The following is a 19,329-nucleotide window of genomic DNA, read 5'->3' on the forward strand; positions in this document are numbered from 1 at the left end:
CACTCTGTGCACACACAGTGATGAATCTCCTGGGCACGGGAACAACACGCGTTTGCTTGCTGCCTCTGCGCAGGATACTGGCTGTTAAGGCCTCAATCAAATCACGCAGGCGCAGCTTCTGGATGTGGATCCTATGCAGGAATCCTTGTATAATGGAGACATTTGAGGTTCTTACTGATGAGTGGCCAGAATTAGCTCTTACTTAAATACTATGTAAAGATGGTGTTGAAATGATAATGATATTTGATTTATTTTTACAGCAAAGTGTTCTGTGTTGTTGGGTTTTTTTTTTTTTAATGAAACTCTTAAAGGTCACTGTAGGCCACCTCCTGTCACCTCTCTGTATCTGTGTCTGCTAAATAAGTGTTACACAAACGTTAAAACACAAAGTTCTGAAATGCCAACTCTATAGGAATTATTGGCAATTTTGGTTATCTATATCTTGATATTTTACCAAAATTTTCATCTTCTTCTCCAGCTCTGCCTTATAGTTCACGATTTTTTTTCTTTTGCATGGATATTTTTTTATGGCTGACATTGTGACTTCTAACATGATATTGGCATAGCTTTCTTTCTAGATCTTTTTAATTGGTTATACAAAGATACTTCTCTGCTCTGTCTCTAATTTACATATAGGAAATGACAGGTCTTTACATGACTCCATGGGTAGTTCACAGACCACACAAGCCATCTTTGTTCATGATCTTGGTGGAGCAAACATCTTGAATCCATCCTAGAGCTTCCTCCCCAGTGGCCCAATGACTGGCCTGAGGTGACATCTCTCATGGAAGCTCCAACCACTCACAGGGACAGGGAAGCATTTTTCTGGGAGGGAAACCACAGAAACTCTCAAGTCCCACGACTACCCTTCCTGTCATGGAGACCATCATGCCCATCTCAAGGGCATCCCTGAGTCTTGCCATCTTACCATGTCACTTATCAAGATGTCAGTCACCAACCCAATATGAGTTATTAAAGACATCATTCTCTGTATTCTAGGAATTCAAATCTCACATCTCTTGTTTAAATCCTTCTCCTTGCTTTTCCAATCCACAATATGTTCTCACCCTTCCTCTGTAATTCTAGCTTATTGCTTGCAAAGCCCTCTGAATAGGTACCTATTTCCCCACCTTCCCTACACTTTCTCGCATACAATACCTTTTTATATATAACTGTTGACTTGAACTCCATAGGCATTTAAAACCTAGGCTCAAATGTAGCCCCAGACCCTGCCTCAGAAAATCTCCCTCTAATTAAAAACAGGGAAAAAGAATCTCCGTACCTAATGCATGCCAGTGTCTTCCCTTCTGATGCTCAGCCCAAGCAACTCCTTTGCTGTGCTCCTGATTTCCGTGTCCACCTCTAGTCCCTCAGCAGTGACAGCGTGGCTCAGCTTTCAAAGGGCTACAGAGTCCAGCCATCTTGACCACTAGCTGCTGCAGTAGCAGCCTGCAATTTCAACCCTCCCCACCCTGCTCCCAATTCTTCTGCATCATTACACTCATTTCTCTACAGCATCCCAGCTGGCCCTGCTTCACCCGCATTCATCTTCAACACACCCATTCAGGTGTCAGACAGTGGAGCTGCTCTTCTGACCCTCACTAGGCTAAGTCCAGTGTAACCTTCACCCTTCATGCTGAGCACTGGGCCCTCAAAGACCTGAGTCTGATCCCTCCTCCAATCCTGTCTTCCTCTCTCACTCCCCATTTCCATTCTGCTCCAGCTACCTTGCCTGCATGGTAGAGATGTATTAAAGCAAGTTCTTTCCATCACAGGGCTGCCCCCAGCTGTGCTTTCTGCTTACAATTTCTTTTCCCAGTGCTTCTTCATCTGTTTCCTTCTCTCTGATAAACCCACTAAAGGCTCTCACTGGACACACCTTCTCTCCACACCCCAGAGCACATCTTCCCAGTCTCTGTCACCAGGCTTATGGAGGCTTACTTAACCTACATAGTATACATCAATACGTACCAGTTCCCAGTACACCGTACTGAACTCTTACCTAATTACTAACTTATTTGTCTGTTCATGGTGCGGTGTTAGCATCATGAAGAGGAACAGGATATGCCTAAGAACATTCCAGGATCTCAAACACTGGCTGGGTTTGGTTATGGCTGAGTGCTTATTTGTTGAATGAGAAAATGATTAAGTACCTGGAAAGAGAATTAAATTATGTAACTGGAAATGTTATGCAAAATGAAATATAGAGATACTATTTGTAACTACTCAGCCACCACCCAATAAAGGTTAATGCTAAGTGCTAAATGTGTGCAGTCTATTTTAGACACAGGAAATTTTTAACTAAAAAGTCAGCTTTGGAGGCATACAGGATTCCAGCAATGGAATCTCAATGCATTCTCAGACATAGTTTTACTAAGCATGCTGGAGTTTGGAGTCTTTGCAATATCACAAGGACATCATTAATTCGTGCATTCCCTTGGAATATGTAGGCCACATGTAGGATATTTTACTGACTTGGAATGTGGGGAGCCACCTAGGAACTTAGATAAATGATACCTGGAGCAGGGGGATGTCTCTGTGCTTAATTGCTTGTCTTGAAAGTGTGAGGGCCAGAATTTGGGTCCCTAGAACTAATGCAAATTTTAAGTGGGTGTGGAGCCCTCCTGTAACTCCTGACAGGATCCTCAGAGTAAGCTGGCTAGCAAGACTGTCCATATCAGTTAGCGCTGGGTTTGATTTAGAGACCCTGTCTCGGTAAAGTGGAAGAGTAATTGAGCGTGATTTCCTACATCATGCTCCACATATTTGGGTCCCCCTCATGTGAACTCAAACCTCACACAGACACACAGGAAAATGGAAGAAATGGACTCCATCCTGGTGTATGGGCCTCTCTTCTGAGTCGCACAGCAGGATCACTCCCCCATGAGACGTCTGGTATCTGCTCCTCTCCCATCATCTCTATCCTACTGTGCATTCCTCTTACTATAGACTGGAAATTTTCTAGTCTGCAGTATTATTATTTTCCACTTTCTCAAGTTTCTCTTACTTCTGAGAGACTTTTGGGTTCAGACTCCACCTTAGTGAAACTGACCTAAGCTTGAACTTGAGTTAACTAATAAACTGGCACCTAGCAACAGTTTCCAGGTTACCAGCCCCCTCCAACAAGACCTGTGTCTAACACCAGTTTCCAGGTTATTCCTCAACAAAACTGTACCTCCAGGTTACAAGCCTGACCCTGATACTTCACTTCCTAACAACCACCAATCAGGAGGAAAACAGAAGTTAAGTTTATGGGTTGGCTCCCAGCACCAGCCAATTATGTTAACGGTCATAATGACCCCCCCAATCAGATGTGTACCCCCTTCTTGAATCTATAAATGCTTTCATGAAACTGGGCTGAGGGTTCCACCTTCCTATACTGCTGTGCCGGGGCTGGTGGGGAGCCCAAGCTCAAGCTTGAATAAAGAGACCCTAATCTGATTGCGTCAGAATTGGCTCCTTAGTGGTCTTGTGGGGTTCACAAATGCTTCCTGGCACAACACTTCCTTCACACTGCTTGCACTCTCTTCTCTATAAAGAATAATTTTAAAGTCAACCCTTATGTAGCCAGACCTTGGCTACTTTGTGGGTTCTTTTTTTTTTCTTTTACCCTTTTCCACTACTCTTTCTTCTTTTCATCTCTTTGCACATGACTACTACTTGACAAACTGCAACAGACTACAACCAATCACTAACTGGCCAACCAGCCCCTTCTATTGGGGCCCTAGTATTTATACACCCTCTGAAAATTTCCCAGGATTCCAAATGTTGCACAGTTGTAGAAACTCTCTGCAGCTGGCAAAACCACGTCCCTGCTAGATCATGAGGCAAATCATAGTCACCTGCTGTGAGACAACCCCACACCCCCACACCTGATTAAAACAAAACAATATCCTCATAATATTTCTGTGTTTTTCAGAGAAAACAAAATTCTCACTACACCCCCATTATTAGATTCCTTTGTCCTAAGCTATAACTCTCAAGTTGTATCTATAAACATCAATGTCTGTATTTCCAGCAGACTAGATTGAGTTCTTTACAGAACTAATTTCATAAATATTTTCCTTTCCTCCAGCCCCCCTCTCCTGAATCAATTCACAAGTTTAATACATAAATTACCTAAATAGGCGAGTTTTCTCAGCACACAGGAAAGGCCCAGAATCAAGAACTCTAGGTGTGTGACACTGGCCCTACCCACTAGTCTCACTTGGAGTGACAGTTCCTACTCATAGGATCCCGCAGAGAAACTTGAGGCAGTAGAATTTGATAAACTTGCCCTCTATTGCACATCAGGCCCTCGGTTTGTGACTGGGTCTCTGTCACTCTGTTCTACTGCATACGAAGGAGGAAAGGATGTAGACAACCTGAAAGTGTGCAAATACTCACCTGGGGACTCACCAAATGCACACAGTTGCTAGCAGATATTCTCTGTAGCTGTAACTACGTTTAGTCTAAAGGGCCTATGCTGCCATTTTGATGCCTTCCTTAGCCATTGGCTTTATTCTATCTTTGGTCTCCAGCATCGCCTTGCTGATTTGAAGGACTTGGCTTCTGTACGTTTTTCTATTTTTTTTTTCTCTTCACAATAATAGTAAAACAAGGACACAGGTCTATGGAATCATTCAGTGGCCAACACATACCTGGCTATATGAGGTCCTAGAGTCTATTCCCAATAACACAGAGAAACAATAAGTATATGTGTATTTACCAAGAAATTGTGTAACTCAAGATAATGTTCAGTTTCTGAAGCTAAAATCTAAATCCATATATGCCAACATTTTTCCAAATTCAATAGTAAAAATAGAAAAATAAAAGATCACCTGCCAACTCATTAACTGAATCTTTCTGTTAAGCCATTTACTTATAACATCCTTCTAATGTCTAGAAACCCAGGCTCTTTCTTGACATAAAATTTTTAGTTAGGGATTAAAAAAAAAAAAAAAACCAAACTGGTTTTCAATGGATCTTGGGTTTTAAAAGGTGTGTGACCCTGTTCTGGGTTGAACTGGTCTAGTTGATCTTCAAATGATTTTTTTTAAAGCCACATAGTAATTCTTGAGAATAAGAGAAAAAAGCAAAATAATCCCTATGTAGTCCTGTCTTTTGAACAGATTTAGTGCCCACATTTTGTTTGCATGCCATATTAAATTATTTTTCTATCAAGGGACAAATTCTCAAGGCCCTCATTTCCTGCTGGGATCTATGGGGACTGGAACACTGAGGTGGCACAGGACAACAACAGTATGAATGTGCTAATGACCCTGGTGGGTTCAGAAGATTGCCCAGAGCATGGGGATACCAAGGGGATGCTGGCCTTGCCTCCCTTAGGAATGCTGATGAACTCAGACCCCCATGGGACTCTCTCCAGGCTCCTCTGGAGAGCACCAACTTTGTGGCTGCAACTTTCTCCTCTGCAAGCATCGGGACCTCCAGACAGAGGGTGATGCCAAGGCAGGAGGAGGTATCTTGATTTTCTCCACAGCGACTCCAACTGCAGCACCTATGTGCATCTAATGGGGAAGGCACTGCATGTCCTGACTTCTGCAGGGACACACCTTCTGCACTGAGGTGTATAGTACACAGCCACACACACAGGTACATGGCGCGTAGGTCCTGAACATGGGAGCTGATCTCAGAGATCTGCACTTCTCAGCTGGTTTGCTCAATAAAGACAAGCTGTGGGCTTAGCTCAGCAGCAGAGTGCTCACCTACCTTGTCCCAGCGCCTGGTGAGTGGGGAGGGGAGGTAACTCGGGGATACTGAGGCAGGACAGCAGCAGCACAGGACACACATTGTGTTGCACGATATTTACAGGATTGGGTATAAAGGTGCTGAATGGGCACAAAAAACACAACTTTCCTGTGTCTTAATATTGACACTAGAGTTTGGGAGGGAAAGAAAAACTGATATTTGTCAGATTAAAAAAAGAAAGAAAGAAAGAAAATGAGATCTGAGGAGTGAGTTTTATTTGGGTGTCCCAACCCCACAACAGAAATAAAATGTATATTGGCTCCTTGTTGGAAGACCCAGGTCCCCTGCTCTGAAAGGGTAATTCAGTACATGCGCACTGTTAGAGTCAAACTTGGGGAGGGGAGTAAGACCTTCAGTCTTTTAAATGATAAAATAATTTTGATTAAAATTTTTTAATGTTAAGGTAAACTGAAATATTTCCTTCTGAATACTACCAGCCCCCTAGGATCTGGCAGAATATCGCAGCTTTGACCCCAATCCAGTGCAGTCATTTCTGAGATGAAGCAGTACCCATGAAGACAGGAGATCCCCACCATCTGACCCATCAGCACCACAGGTGACATCAGTGTGACACACTGTCTGCTCATGCTTCCAAACACACAAGCTGTAGAGATGCTTCACAGGGAAAGGACCCCTCTGTGCAGGTGAACTGCTTTGCTGTTTGCAACACAGTCTGTGAATGACTGTCTTCACCTCCTCTTGGTCTTTCTAACTGTCACCTCAACCCATGTAGGGAGAGCTCGGCTCCAATTTAGTGTCTGGTCCTAGCCATGTTTCCCTCTGCAGCAAGGAAGAGAAAGAGGAATATTTCTCCAAGACAAGAAAACCCACCCTGCTGTGAGGCTGAGTTAACCCATTGAGTACCTGCCTGCTCTGTGTCCAGGTGCTAACCATGCAAGGATGTGCCTGGCTCAGGCTACCCCAGCATAGGAAATTCTGCTTGGTGCATGCAAAGGTATCTAATTTAGTTTAATGTGACTGAGACACACAGGACCCTTTTTGTAGATCAAGAAATTTAAGATTCCTTATAGATAAAGGAATTTAAAAATGGACCCAGAAGAAAACTGAAGGACAATTTTGTTTTAGTAGAGTTTAAGGAACCAAAGGGCAGGAACGCTGGAGATCTCAGAAAGTGCTCGGAAGAGACAGGAATGGAGGGAGGGAGGGAGGGAGAGAAAGGCAGACATGATTTTTGCATTAGAGGTTATGAAAACAGCAGGCTCAGCAGTGATTCTCAGCAGCTGCTTAAGTTGGGTTGAGGGCGTGGTTAAAGAGCAAGAATGGATTTTGGCAAGTACCTGGAAAGAGTAAGTAGAGAAAAAGAAAAGAAATCTACTCTTTCTGAGTAGACAGGCTTACAGGGAGGGCCTGTAAGCAGCTGTCCTGGGAGAGGGCTCTAGGGTCTGGAAGGCATTTCTCACTGAGGGGACAACTGCCTGCATCCTCTTATCATGTCCTCTGGGGAGTGTTGTTTCCTTTCAACTTCTGGCTTGTCTCCCTGAGGGTGAAATAAGATTTTTCTCCTTGTCTTAGGAGGTCTCAGCTTTGTCCAGACAAGCGAAGCCCCTGGTGTCTAAGCAAAAGGTTATCAACAACTAACTAAGGCATTTGTAAAGTGGCTTACTGACTAAGCATGCTGTTTGTCTCAGAGGAGGTCACTGGGTTAGTGTTCATACATCTCAGGGAGGTGTCCAGATGGCCAAGACACCCATGTCTGTGTCAGAAGGATCCTGTCAGCCATGCCTCAGAACAGTTTGACTGTGACACTGGCACAGACAGGCATATGCCTCCAATTGGTCTGGGAAGAGCTGGCCCTGAGTGGCTTTTTTTATTTTTAAGTTTAAACTTTTTTTGTGTTTATTGGTAAAATTTATATTTATTTTGAGGGAGAAAACATGAAGTAAAATACTTTATATTACCTAAATATAAAAAGTACAAAATACCGATTTGATTACAAGAAATTCAAAGTAATCTGGTGTGTTAATACAGGAGTTTATTAACAGTACATGATAGATTCAACATAAAGAATATCTCTGGGAAACTGTCAATTGTTATTTAAGTTAATAATTATTTTATTGTCCGGCCTCTAGAGTTGTTGCAGTTTGGTTTGCTGTAACACATGTGTGTCAGTAGGTAGCAGAGTGGAAAGAGGCTATGTCACAGCTCAGCGTTCTGACCTGAAGACATCTGAATGATTCCCGGGTTAAGATTCCCTGAAAAAAGAGACCCTAGGACCACCACCAGTCTGGTGCCAGAGGGTCTGGACAGGGAGCTAGCCTGACACTAAAAGAATCCTGTTGGTAGGCCATAAGCAGAAGTGCCCCCAGGACACCCCAGTGGTATTTCTGATATATATATATATATAGATAGATAGATAGATAGATAGATAGATAGATAGATAGATAGATAGATAGATAGATAAATAGATAGATAGAAATGAAGAAGGGGAAAATAGGTGTCTAGAGGTATGTGAATTTATATCTGGGTGTTCAATTCGATTTTATTGATCAGTGTGTCTGTTTTTATGCTGATGCCTTGTGGGTTTTTTATTACTTAAAGCTCAATAGTACAAGTAGAACTTGTGAATGGTGAGACCTTAAGTAATTGTCATATTGTTAAAGATTATGGCTTTTTTAATTCTCTTTTTCTCTCTGTCAAGTTCTATCAATACAGCAACAGTCACGCTGCTCTGGACAAGAAGTAATTGCGCAGAGAGCTGAAATCCTGGACCTAAGGCTAAGCACAGCCATGGAAAGGATGTCTCTCCAGAATCTGATTCAGAAAGAGTAAGGGGTGTGCCCTTCCCGGAGCCTTTCTGAGGGCAACGATGTCCCATACCTGTTAAACACCAGTTTCTCAGAAAGGCCAGTGCTAGTGGGAAAGCCCTGTGGAGTTGCTGGTGGGGAAGGCGCTCCATCTCAATTTCAGGTCTTATGTTTGTGCTTTAATATTGTTTTTATTTTAGGGAGAGAGAGAGAGATAATCTCATATTAGAGAAATCAACAGCCTAGTAGATTCAAATTTGAAATAGTGCGTTATGCAAAATCCGGGCACTCTAGTAATGACTTCAGGCCTCACTGAGACACAAACCCCGAGAGGATGTGAGAGCCAGGTGATTTTTTTAAAAAGAGCATCAGTGAAGCAGCCTCTTAAGATCTGATGCCACCGAGGCCACCAGTGTAATCATTCCTCTTAAACATGTACATAAAAAGTCACCAAATCTTCCCAGGGGAAGGTCGTTCTTGCCTGTGTCAGTCAGAACAACTGATGTTAGGAAGGAAATCTGAACTCAGGGTGTCCTGAAAATCAGACCCAAACGCTTTGTTGTGCTAGGATGTGTTTTTGGAGAACCGCATCAGCTGCAGTGTGTGCAGCCTCTTTCATCTTCCTCCCTTGCCTTCACTCTGATTCTGTTGTTAAGGAGAATGCAGAGGAGAGTTGGGGTCCTGATCTCTGAGAAGATAAAAAGATAAAAAGATGACTAGCATTTGATCACTCCTGTAGCTAGAGGGCTAGCTCAGCAGTTAAGAGCACTTTTGGTTCCTGCAAAGGACCTGTATTGAGTTCCCAGCACCCACATCAGGAGGCTCTCAACCACCTCCGGCCCCAGCCCCAGCCCCAGCCCCAGCCCCAGCCCCAGCCCCAGCCCCAGCCCCAGCCCCAGCCCCAGGCCCAGGCCCAGCCCCAGCCCCAGGCCCAGCCCCAGCCCCAGCCCCAGCCCCAGGCCCAGCCCCAGCCCCAGCCCCAGCCCCAGCCCCAGCCCCAGCCCCAGCCCCAGCCCCAGCCCCAGCCCCAGCCCCAGCCCCAGCCCCAGCTCCAGCTTGAGCAGCTCCCATGTCCCTTTCTGGCTCTGCAAGCACCTGCACAGAGTCAGAGAAAGACAGAGACAGTCAGGCAGACAGACAGACAGACACAAACACACACAGACATAGACAGACACACAGACAGGTGGTTATATATGTACTTTCCTTAAACTAGAACAAATATATGGAAGACCACACTTAAGAGTGAAATATAAAGTAAGAGAGATCCATTTTACGTCTTTCAAAAAGAAACACACATTTTAAAAAAGCCTACAACAGAACAAGAAATGAAAACAAAAGGAATTGTAGGAAAACAAGGTTTACAAACAAGTGACTTTTAAACATGAGAAATGTTAACATGCTCGAAAATACCAATGGACAGCATTCATCCACATTGGCCTTGCACACACACACACACATACACACACATACACACACACACACACACACACACACACACACAGGTGGGGGGGCAGAGACAGACAGAGATAGATAAAGATCATTTATTATTTAATATGTTCTTTAGTTATGTGTGTGTTCTCACCATACAATTGTGTTTATTGTATAGCTCAGGATAGCCTTTAACTTTATGTGTAGCCAGAGAAGGCCTTGATCTCCGAATCCTCCTGCCTCTGTTTTCTGAGATTTTCTGTTACTGGGATTACAGTGGTACACCACCACATCTTGTTTACTGGGAACTGGGGATGAAACTTGGACTTTGTGCATGCTAGACAAGCATATTTCACTGTAAAAGATGAATCCCAGCACCATATTTTGTTTTTTACCTACTTGAACTAACAATATCTGGGTGGACAAAATTCCATGTGATGTCACATGTCTATACTCATTTGAATTTAGCAACTGCTTGTATAATACCATTGTCTGTTAAATAACTAATGTTATTAACTACAGACACACACTCTTTCTGCGGACCATCTGTCTTTTGATGCTGTGAAGATGCTCTGGAGGGTATGTGTCCTCTGACCAGGGGTCAAAAATGCAGGACAGATCCCTTCACATGAGATTAATGAGGGCAAAGAGAAAATACTCAATTTTCAATTCTGTAAGAGAAACAGGTTTCTTTTATTAAAATCACATGTACAGCCTTGGGTGTGTGTGCAGAGAAGTAGGCATCTCTTAAGAGCTCTGATGTCAACTTAAACTCTCAACAAGCATGCAAGAATGGGTTAATGCCTTATGGCTTTCTATGATTCATGCAGCACTGGTGCAGGGCACACAGGCCACCTCAGCTTTTCTTTATGCAAAGATTTAGGGGTTGGAAAATGGTAGAGAAGTTGGGTTTATTTACACGGAGCCTGAGAGAGAAAGAACCCTCCTTTCTCTCTGTCTTTCCTGTAACGTGCTACAGAGGCAAGGGATATGCATGTGCTATTTAGCTGTGAGGTGGGTCGACCAATCTTCTCCGAGCAGGATTTGAACCTGGACCCTGGGCCTTCTCCATTTCTTGTTCTAGCTGGCAAGAAGACTCAGTGGGTAAAGGGACTTGCTGCCAAGCCTGATGACCTGCATCTGATCCCCCACGCTCACATGATGGAGGGAGAAAACTGACTCCTAAAAGTTGTCCTTGTACCTGCAAAGGTGAGCTAACACACACACACACACACACACACACACACACACACACACACACACACACACAAATAAAACAAAACTTTAATTAGGATTCCACTTTTCTTTAAGGAGTATTTCCTATGTACTTTGGAAGAAAAACAAGCACCATGCTGTCTAGGCAGCAGGCCCAGAGAGAGGTCTTATGAGCCGCTGGTTTCACTGATAACCTATTGTCTCCTACACCATTCTCTATCCAGAGATCCAAAACTCACTAAAAATAACAAAAGGACAGAATGTGTCCCGTGGGTCCAAGGCAAAGCATGGTTCGTTTGCTCCAGATATGGTGCAGTGCTTCAGCTGCTCACTGAAGTTCCCTCTGGCAGGAACGGTGCTCTAGATGGGTTTTGTCAATCTAGATAAACTTTAATGGTTTACAGTAGATTTCTCTATATTTTGCAGTAGATTATAAAATACATAATGTATATATACAGTCTATATATTTGTAAAAAAAAATTAAAGATATTTCTAGGTAACACCAGTCTGTCCTTGAATTACCAAATTTTCAAAAGTCTCTAAAGAAAAACCCAGCAAATTTATTTTCAAATACATCTGTGTGTGAGCCAATCCAAGTGGGCTCACATGGGTGATGTCCACATTTCCCATCTGCTGTGCTGGGCATGTTCAAATGCTCTGGGTTGATTATGCAGGGCTGGATGCTGGGCATGTTCAAATGCTCTGGGTTGATTATGCAGGGCTGGATTTTGTGCTCTTTGCCTTTGGACAGGAGCTTGGGATTGTGGGTCTGGAGAGAATCAAAATCTGGACCACAGCACAGTTCATCTCTTGCTTCATGGAATTAGAGGCAAGACTAGAGCAAGTGAAGCAGAAACAAAGCATCAATTGCTAGGTTCAAAGACAACCATGTCCTGTTTCTCCGTATGACATCTGACTTGCCATATACATGACGCAGTTTGCTTATCTGTCAGAGTTACTACATGGTTGTTGGAACTAAACAAGTAATAAATAATTGAAGTTCTGTCCTCTCCCATCACTGTCAGTATTGATGTCTTCCTCAGGTGCAGTAGAGATGGGAGCAACCAATGACAGCACCTTCAGCCATTTCATCCTTATAGGCTTCTCTGACCGGCCCGAGCTGGAGAGGGTCCTCTTCGCCATCATCCTGCCCGCCTACCTCCTAACCCTGCTGGGCAACAGCATCATCATCCTGGTATCCAGGCTGGACCCGCACCTTCACACCCCCATGTACTTCTTTCTCACACACCTGTCCTTCCTTGACCTCAGCTTCACCAGTAGCTCCATCCCACAGCTACTCTATAACCTCAGCGGGCCGGACAAGACCATCAGCTATGTGGGCTGTGCTCTGCAGCTGGTCCTGTTCCTGGGCCTGGGGGGTGTGGAGTGCCTGCTGCTGGCTGTCATGGCCTATGACCGCTTTGTGGCGGTCTGCAAGCCCCTGCACTACATGGTCATCATGAGCCCCAGGCTCTGCGTGGGCCTGGTCTCAGTGGCCTGGAGCTGCGGCGTGGCCAACTCCCTGGCTATGTCTCCTGTGACCCTCAGTCTACCCCGCTGCGGGCACCGCAGGGTGGACCACTTCCTCTGCGAGATGCCAGCTCTCATCAGGACGGCCTGTGTCAACACTGCCGCAGTGGAAGGCACCGTCTTCGTCCTGGCAATAGGCATCGTGTTGTCGCCTCTGGTGTTCATCTTGGTCTCCTATGGTTACATTGTGAGAGCTGTGTTACAAATCCGCTCCGCTGCAGGGCGGCAGAAGGCATTCAACACGTGTGGTTCACATCTCACCGTGGTCTCGCTTTTCTACGGAAATATCATCTACATGTACATGCAGCCGGGGAACAGCTCCTCCCAGGACCAGGGCAAGTTCCTCACCCTCTTCTACAACATTGTCACCCCTCTCCTCAACCCTCTGATCTACACGCTCAGGAACAAGGAGGTGAAGGGGGCGCTCAGAAGGCTGCTCCTGGGTAGCCGAGAGACAGGGAAAGTGAGGGCTGGTTCCATACGGACCAGAGGGAAGCTGTCCTGGTGAGGATGGCACTGAATACTGAGAGAACTTTGCAAGCTCTCAGGCAAACATTTAATGAGAAAGAAAGTGGGCAGAGAAAATGTTCCGCAGTGATTTGGGGGGAAATTCTGACTATTCTACCACGGAGGAAAACACAGGCATGTTACTGGATTCACAAAGGGTTCTGAGATTTGGTAGTCATGAAGATGGTGTGTGTTCTAACTTTCTTCCTTGTGGTTAAAGCAGACGTTTCCATGTTAGATGCAGATCTGATGGTTTGTCCCTAGGCTGGTGTAGTGTTATCCTGTACATGCTGAGATGTGATCTCCTGGTAAGGTAAGGGGCCAACAGGTGCCTTCTGTGCACTTTTTACATTAGGGACATTAGGGGAGAGTGACTGTGGGTAGCTGGTCTTACAGGTAAGGCATAAGCATCATGCTCTCTTGTCCCCATGTCCCCACATAAGTCCCTTTGATATCAGGGGTATGGAGGGCAGGCATCCCTGGTCTGGATGTCACTCCACATAAGGGCTTGGGTAGCACTGGCAGTACTGGATCTGGTCTACTCTAATGGACAGCTCTCCACTGACTTGCGTCCTCTGGAGTTTCTATAATCCTGTGTAAGGTCCCAAACTATGTGCTTTGTGAATGAACTGAACATTACATGTTTCCCTACCATTCTATCCCATGATGAGCCACCAATCAATAAAGAGTATTTTCACTCATCTCCCTTGTCAGCATGACTAGATTTAGAAACCAGGAGACCAAGGGACACCTCAAAGTGGGTCAGAGAGGGCGTTTGTAGAGCACGAACTGAGGGGGAAGGCCCACCCTGAGTGTGTCTCTGTGCCCCAGACGGTTAACAAGACTAAGACAGAAGAAACAAGCAGGAAGCCACATACATCTCCCTGCAGTTTCCAGGCTGCCCTGAGGTGAGAAGCCCCTCGGCTGGCCACGCCTTCTTGACAAGATGGACAGAACCATCAGAACCATCGGAACCCCTGAGCCTCTGGGCGTTACTTCTTCATCAAAGCTTAGTGACTTAGTCACAGTAATGAAGCAGTAACTGATGTTACAGCAAAGCTAATGAATGGAACAGCAAGGGTAAGTTCTCACCAGCGTGTAACCTGGTCCCAGGTAGGACACAACTTCTCTTAAAAATGCATGTCATTTGCGTGTTTTAAATTTCTTTTTGATCACTTTTATTTTGTGTGTGTGTGTGTGTGTGTGTGTGTAGGCTGGCATGTTTCACAGTGCGTGTGTAGACATCAGAGGATACCTTGCAAGAGTTGGTTCTCTCCTTTAACCATACAGGTCCTGAAGATCCAAATCAAGTCAAGAGGCTTGGCAGCAAGCACCTTCACCCACTGAGCCATCTTGCCAACCCTGTTTTTAATTTCTTAATGACATGCTAGGTGCTTTATTCATATGAACAAAGTGTCTCTTCATGACCACTGTTCAGCATTGACTTCTGTCGTCTGGTGTTTTATGTTTCCAATATTTCCACCAAAGCATTTTGTGGAATCACATTGGTTCTCTATCCTTAAACCTCAGCCTTTGACTTGACCCAGCCCAGCCCACGTCTGCCATAAGGTTCTGGATAAACGCTGACCTATGTAACCACATGGGGGAGTGGCACTGAGCTTCACTGTGACTTAGGCTTGCTTTCATCTTGTGAGGAAGCCTCCACGTGTGGTAAGTCTCTGCCGGACTCTCCTATTGGTAAACCTCAGCATTTGTTTGTGGCGGACCTAACTACAGTGATGCCCATGCTGGACTCAGAGCTGAAGACAAAACCCAGACGGAATCTGCCCCTAACCCAAGATGCGTAAGGTCTTGCCTCATTGCAGACAGCTGTGATTCTATTGCCAAAACTCCAGGACGAAAGCAGGGGAGAATCCTTTATTTTTCCTTCCAGGAAAATCATGCAGCTTTTCTTCCAGGACAAAGGTGAGAACAGATGGGGTAGTATCCACTGTGATGCCTATTCTGCCGAGCTCCTCACCTCGAGCCCTTGCGGTGTGTGGGCACACAGTCCTCCAGATCTCTAGTCATGGCTGAACCTCCTGGGAGCAGGGGACACAGGTTCATCTCTCAGCAGACTCTCTACTCTAATTGGAATCTTCTTGGGCTACCCTTGAGCAAAGGAAGTATACAAAAGAAACATAAGCTCCCCTGGCTTCTAAATAATAGGTTTTGTCTGGTATAACTTGGAACAGCCAATCAGGACAATGAGAACAAGGACGGTCAGCAGCTACTTCCTCCTGTGTGGTTGATGAAGGAGAAAGCACCAGTTTGGGAATATTTTGTTTACTCTTGAAAGCAACCAAGTGTTTGAGAAATGCATCTTGTCAGACTCAGCTTAATTGTCAGTTTGACACAGCCTAAAGGCATCTGAGAAGAGAGCATGGACTGGCAGGTTGACTAGGTCTGAGTGGCCTGTGGGCGTGTCTGTGAGGGATTGCCTTGATTTTAATTGGTTCAGGAGGACACAGCCTACTGAGGGCAGCACCATTCCTTGGAGAAATGGATCTGGGCTATGTAAGGAAGAAGCTAAGCCTGAGCCTGGGAGTGAGCCAGGCAGTGGCTTTCCTTCCTGGAGTCTACATCCGGTTCCTACTTGGGTTCCTGCCCTGACTTCCCACAATGATTGACTGTGACTTGCAAAAATAAGCCAATGAACCCTTTTGTTCCCAAGTTGCTTTTGTGTCAGAGTGTTTTAGCTCAGGCACAGAATAAAACTAGAGCAAGTCTAGACTGAATGACAGGCCTCCTGTTCTGATTCTGCTAATGGATTGTTTTAATAACTTAAAAATGGCCAAATGTGGGCCTGGAGACATGGCTCAGTGGTTTAGAGCACTGTCTGCTCTTCCAGAGGACCTGAGTTAAATTTCAGCAACCACATGGTGTCTCACAACCATCTATACTGGGATCTGATGCCCTCTTCTGGCATGCAGGTGTACATGCAGATAGAGCACTCAGACATCAAATAAATTATTTCTTTTTTTTTAAATGGCCATTTGTTTCTAAACCTCATCCTCCAATTTGTGTGAACTTGACTTTCATTCTTCAGAGATTATGGGCTGGGCTAGGGATATAGCCCAGTTGCTGGAGTGTTTGTCTAATGTGCTCGAAGCCCTTAGGAAGTGTGTGTGTGTGTGTGTGTGTTTCTGTGTGTGTGTGTGTGTGTGTGTGTGTGTGTGTGTGTGTGTAAATGTGTAACTCCAGCACTTGGGAGGTAAATTCAGGGGAGGATCAAAGTTCAAGCTCATCTCCTGACTATGTAGCACATTCAAAGTTACCTCCACAAAAGAAGGTCAGGCTTTCTCTGGGTCAGTCTCATCCCCGCTGTCTTAAAGGGGCAGGTGCCTTGAGTCTACAGCAGCCCCAGACAGGGAAGCCTTATGTGGAAGAATTTAACCCATTCAAGCTGTTATTTATTCTACAAAAATGGACAATACCTACAGCTGCCCAGGCGCATCAGTGTCTCTGCACACCCTCCCGAAGTGGTCTGGAGGGTGGGAGACAGGCACCATCTCCACATGGAGGAGTCTAAGGACTACAGGTACCAGTTCAGGCCAGGAACCTTAGATGGTGATTATTGTCATCACACCACCTAGATGAGGAGAGAACTGCTGTCAAACAGGTGCCTCCCTTTTATGTTGTTTAGTTTTGGTTTGGTTTTGGTTTTGTGTTTATGTGTGTGTGTGTATGTTTTGTTTGTTTTTGTTTCTATTTTTAGTTTGTTGTTCTGTTTTGTTTTGGGATTTTTAAAAATTTGTTTTATTTTTTCAAGGCAGGGTCTCTCTGCATAGTCCTGGCTGTAGGGTCAAATACTGAGCTCTGACAAGCCAGGATTGACAGATTGTCTCCACTTAGTCAGAGAATGAGGTAAATACCAGTGAAAAATAAAGACAGAAAATTTATTCTGGTCTCATTGTGAACAAAAATCAAGAGGCCCAGTAAGGCTCATCTTCATTGTCCTGACATGAAGTTTTGCTTTTAAGAGGACAAGAGGCATGCATAGGTAACCAGTCCTGGTCAGGGTACGGTCCTGCCCATGGCTTGCCCACCATTGTCCCAATGCTACCTCGTCCTGCAAGGTGGTCTGATGATTGTTGCAAATGTATGAAATATCTTTCTGGGATACAAGCACTCCTTCTGACCAGCACCAAGCTTCAGCCTTTTCCTTCTCCAAGTGTAGGATTTCTGGGGAAATTCCAATTTCTGATTTTTTTTTGGGGGGGGGGAGGCACTTTTCTCTGTCTTTTCAGTGTTTGGGGTAAATGGACTCTAATGAAACTTCTCCATGAGCTTTGCCCATTTCTCTCTGAAGGTATGAACAGTGGAGTGAGATTTACAAATGCATATGGCAGAACACAATTATATTTCTCTATTTATGACATAAAAAAGGAGATTGTGTTAGTGTGGTTTGCAAATGACATAGCCATAGCAGGGGACTCAGAAATCCTAGGGCAGCCTGATGTTTGTGAGGAAGGCAGTGCAGAGGACGGATACGTTGCTCAGTTAGTGGGCTGCTTGCCTAGCACGCGCAGACCTAATGTGGTAATAAATGTCTGTCTTCCTATCACTGGAGAGGAGGAGGCAGGGGCTCAAAATTGGCTCCATAATGAGTTCAAACCAGCACAGCACAATGAGACGCTCCCTCACCAAAAGAGGGAGAGAGGATAGAGAGATATCTCAACAGTTGAGAGCACTCACTGCTCCTGGACTCAATTCCCAAAACCCCTACAGTGCTTCACAATGGAGTATAACTCCAGTCACAAGGGATTTGATGCCCTCTTCTGGCCTCTGCAGGCATAAGACACAAAAGGGATACACAGACACAAGCAGGCAAAACAGCCCTATATATACATTTAAAAAATATTAAAAGGTACACATGTGTGCAGCTTCTGACACCATAATGGAGAAATGGAGCCGAAGTGCACCAGCTGATGCCAGTCTGTGCTGCAAGACAGCAAGTTACAGCTATATTTAGCATTAAAAATCAAACCCATAAATATGTTGTTTTGTTTGGCTTGGTGTTTGTTTACCTATAAGTTCATTTGTTTTGAGGCAGGGTCGAATGTAGCCCAGTATGGACTCAATCCCACTATGTAGAGGAGAATGGCCCTGAACTTCTGGCCTTTCCACTTTTACCTCCCAAGTGCTGAGATTACAGGTGTATGTCATCATGCCTGGCCAAAACCAGTCACTTTTAGTATTGCAAATAACAGTTGCGGACTTTTAAAAAGGAAAGAGGAGCCTCAGGTCTTATGGAAGCTGTTATACTTCAGAAAGCAGTTCTGCGCTGTTTCTTACCTCCTCAGGAAAATTTTATTCTTGTTAATAACATTTACTGTCCATATAATAATTATCATAAAATTATAAAGCTATCAAGACTATTTAAAGAATAAATAGGGGTTCAGCAGTTAAGGGCACTGATCACTCCCACAGAGGACCCAGGTTCATCTTTTGAATCCAGGGTATCTGACGCCCTCTTCTGGCCTCTTCAGGCATGTGGCATTTACACAGTACACGGAAACCCACGGAAACAAACCACCCATACATGTATAATAAAAGAAGGGTTGCCATCCCACAGTCACACCTCTGACCCATAACTGTTTCTGTCTGAAAAAAAAATCACAGGGATGGAAATGGAGAGGAGCTTGAGGGAAAAAAAAAGTCCATTGACTGGCCCAAAATGGGATCCAGCTCAAAGGGAGGTCCCAAAGCATGACACTATTACTGAGGCTATGGAATGCTCACAAAAAGGGATCTATCATGACTGCCCCCAAAAGACCCAACAAGCTGCTGAAAGAGTCAGATGCAGTTATTTGCACCCAACCAATCTACAGAAGCAGCTGAGCCCTGTTGTTGAATTAGGGAAAAGCTGAAAGAAGCTGAGGAGGAGGGTGACCCTGTAGGAGGACCAGCAGTCTTAATTAATCTGGACCCCCAAGATCTTTCAAACACTGGACCATCAAACAGGCAGCATACACCAGCTGATATGAGGCCCCTAACACACATAGAGTAGAGGACTTCCAGGTTTGTGTTCATTCAGAGATGATGCACCTAACCCTCAAGAGACTGGAGGCCCTGGAGGCCCCAGGGAGTTTAGAGGTCAGGAGGGTGGGGGATAGGAGCATCCACGTGG

At 44.8% G+C, this 19,329-nt stretch overlaps 1 protein-coding gene and 1 non-coding gene across 2 annotated transcripts; both read left to right on the forward strand.

Annotated features, from left to right (window-relative positions):
* Positions 1-7,830: 7,830 nt before the first annotated feature.
* On the forward strand, positions 7,831-7,962 carry Gm22599. Its single transcript, XR_003949941.1, has one exon. It is a non-coding gene; the product is annotated as a small nucleolar RNA SNORA17 (small nucleolar RNA).
* A 4,251-nt stretch (positions 7,963-12,213) lies between these two features.
* On the forward strand, positions 12,214-13,197 carry Olfr322 (olfactory receptor 322). The gene has a single exon (NM_207693.1). It carries the CDS (start codon positions 12,214-12,216, stop codon positions 13,195-13,197), a length of 984 nt encoding a protein of 327 aa, NP_997576.1.
* Positions 13,198-19,329: the final 6,132 nt, after the last annotated feature.

This window comes from Mus musculus, chromosome 11 (genome assembly GCF_000001635.26).
Source record: "Mus musculus strain C57BL/6J chromosome 11, GRCm38.p6 C57BL/6J".
NCBI lineage: Eukaryota > Metazoa > Chordata > Mammalia > Rodentia > Muridae > Mus > Mus musculus.

Bases quoted from the DNA above. Each gene is read 5' to 3' on its own strand.
- Olfr322 (NM_207693.1), top strand. From the start codon at position 12,214: ATGGGAGCAACCAATGACAGCACCTTCAGCCATTTCATCCTTATAGGC.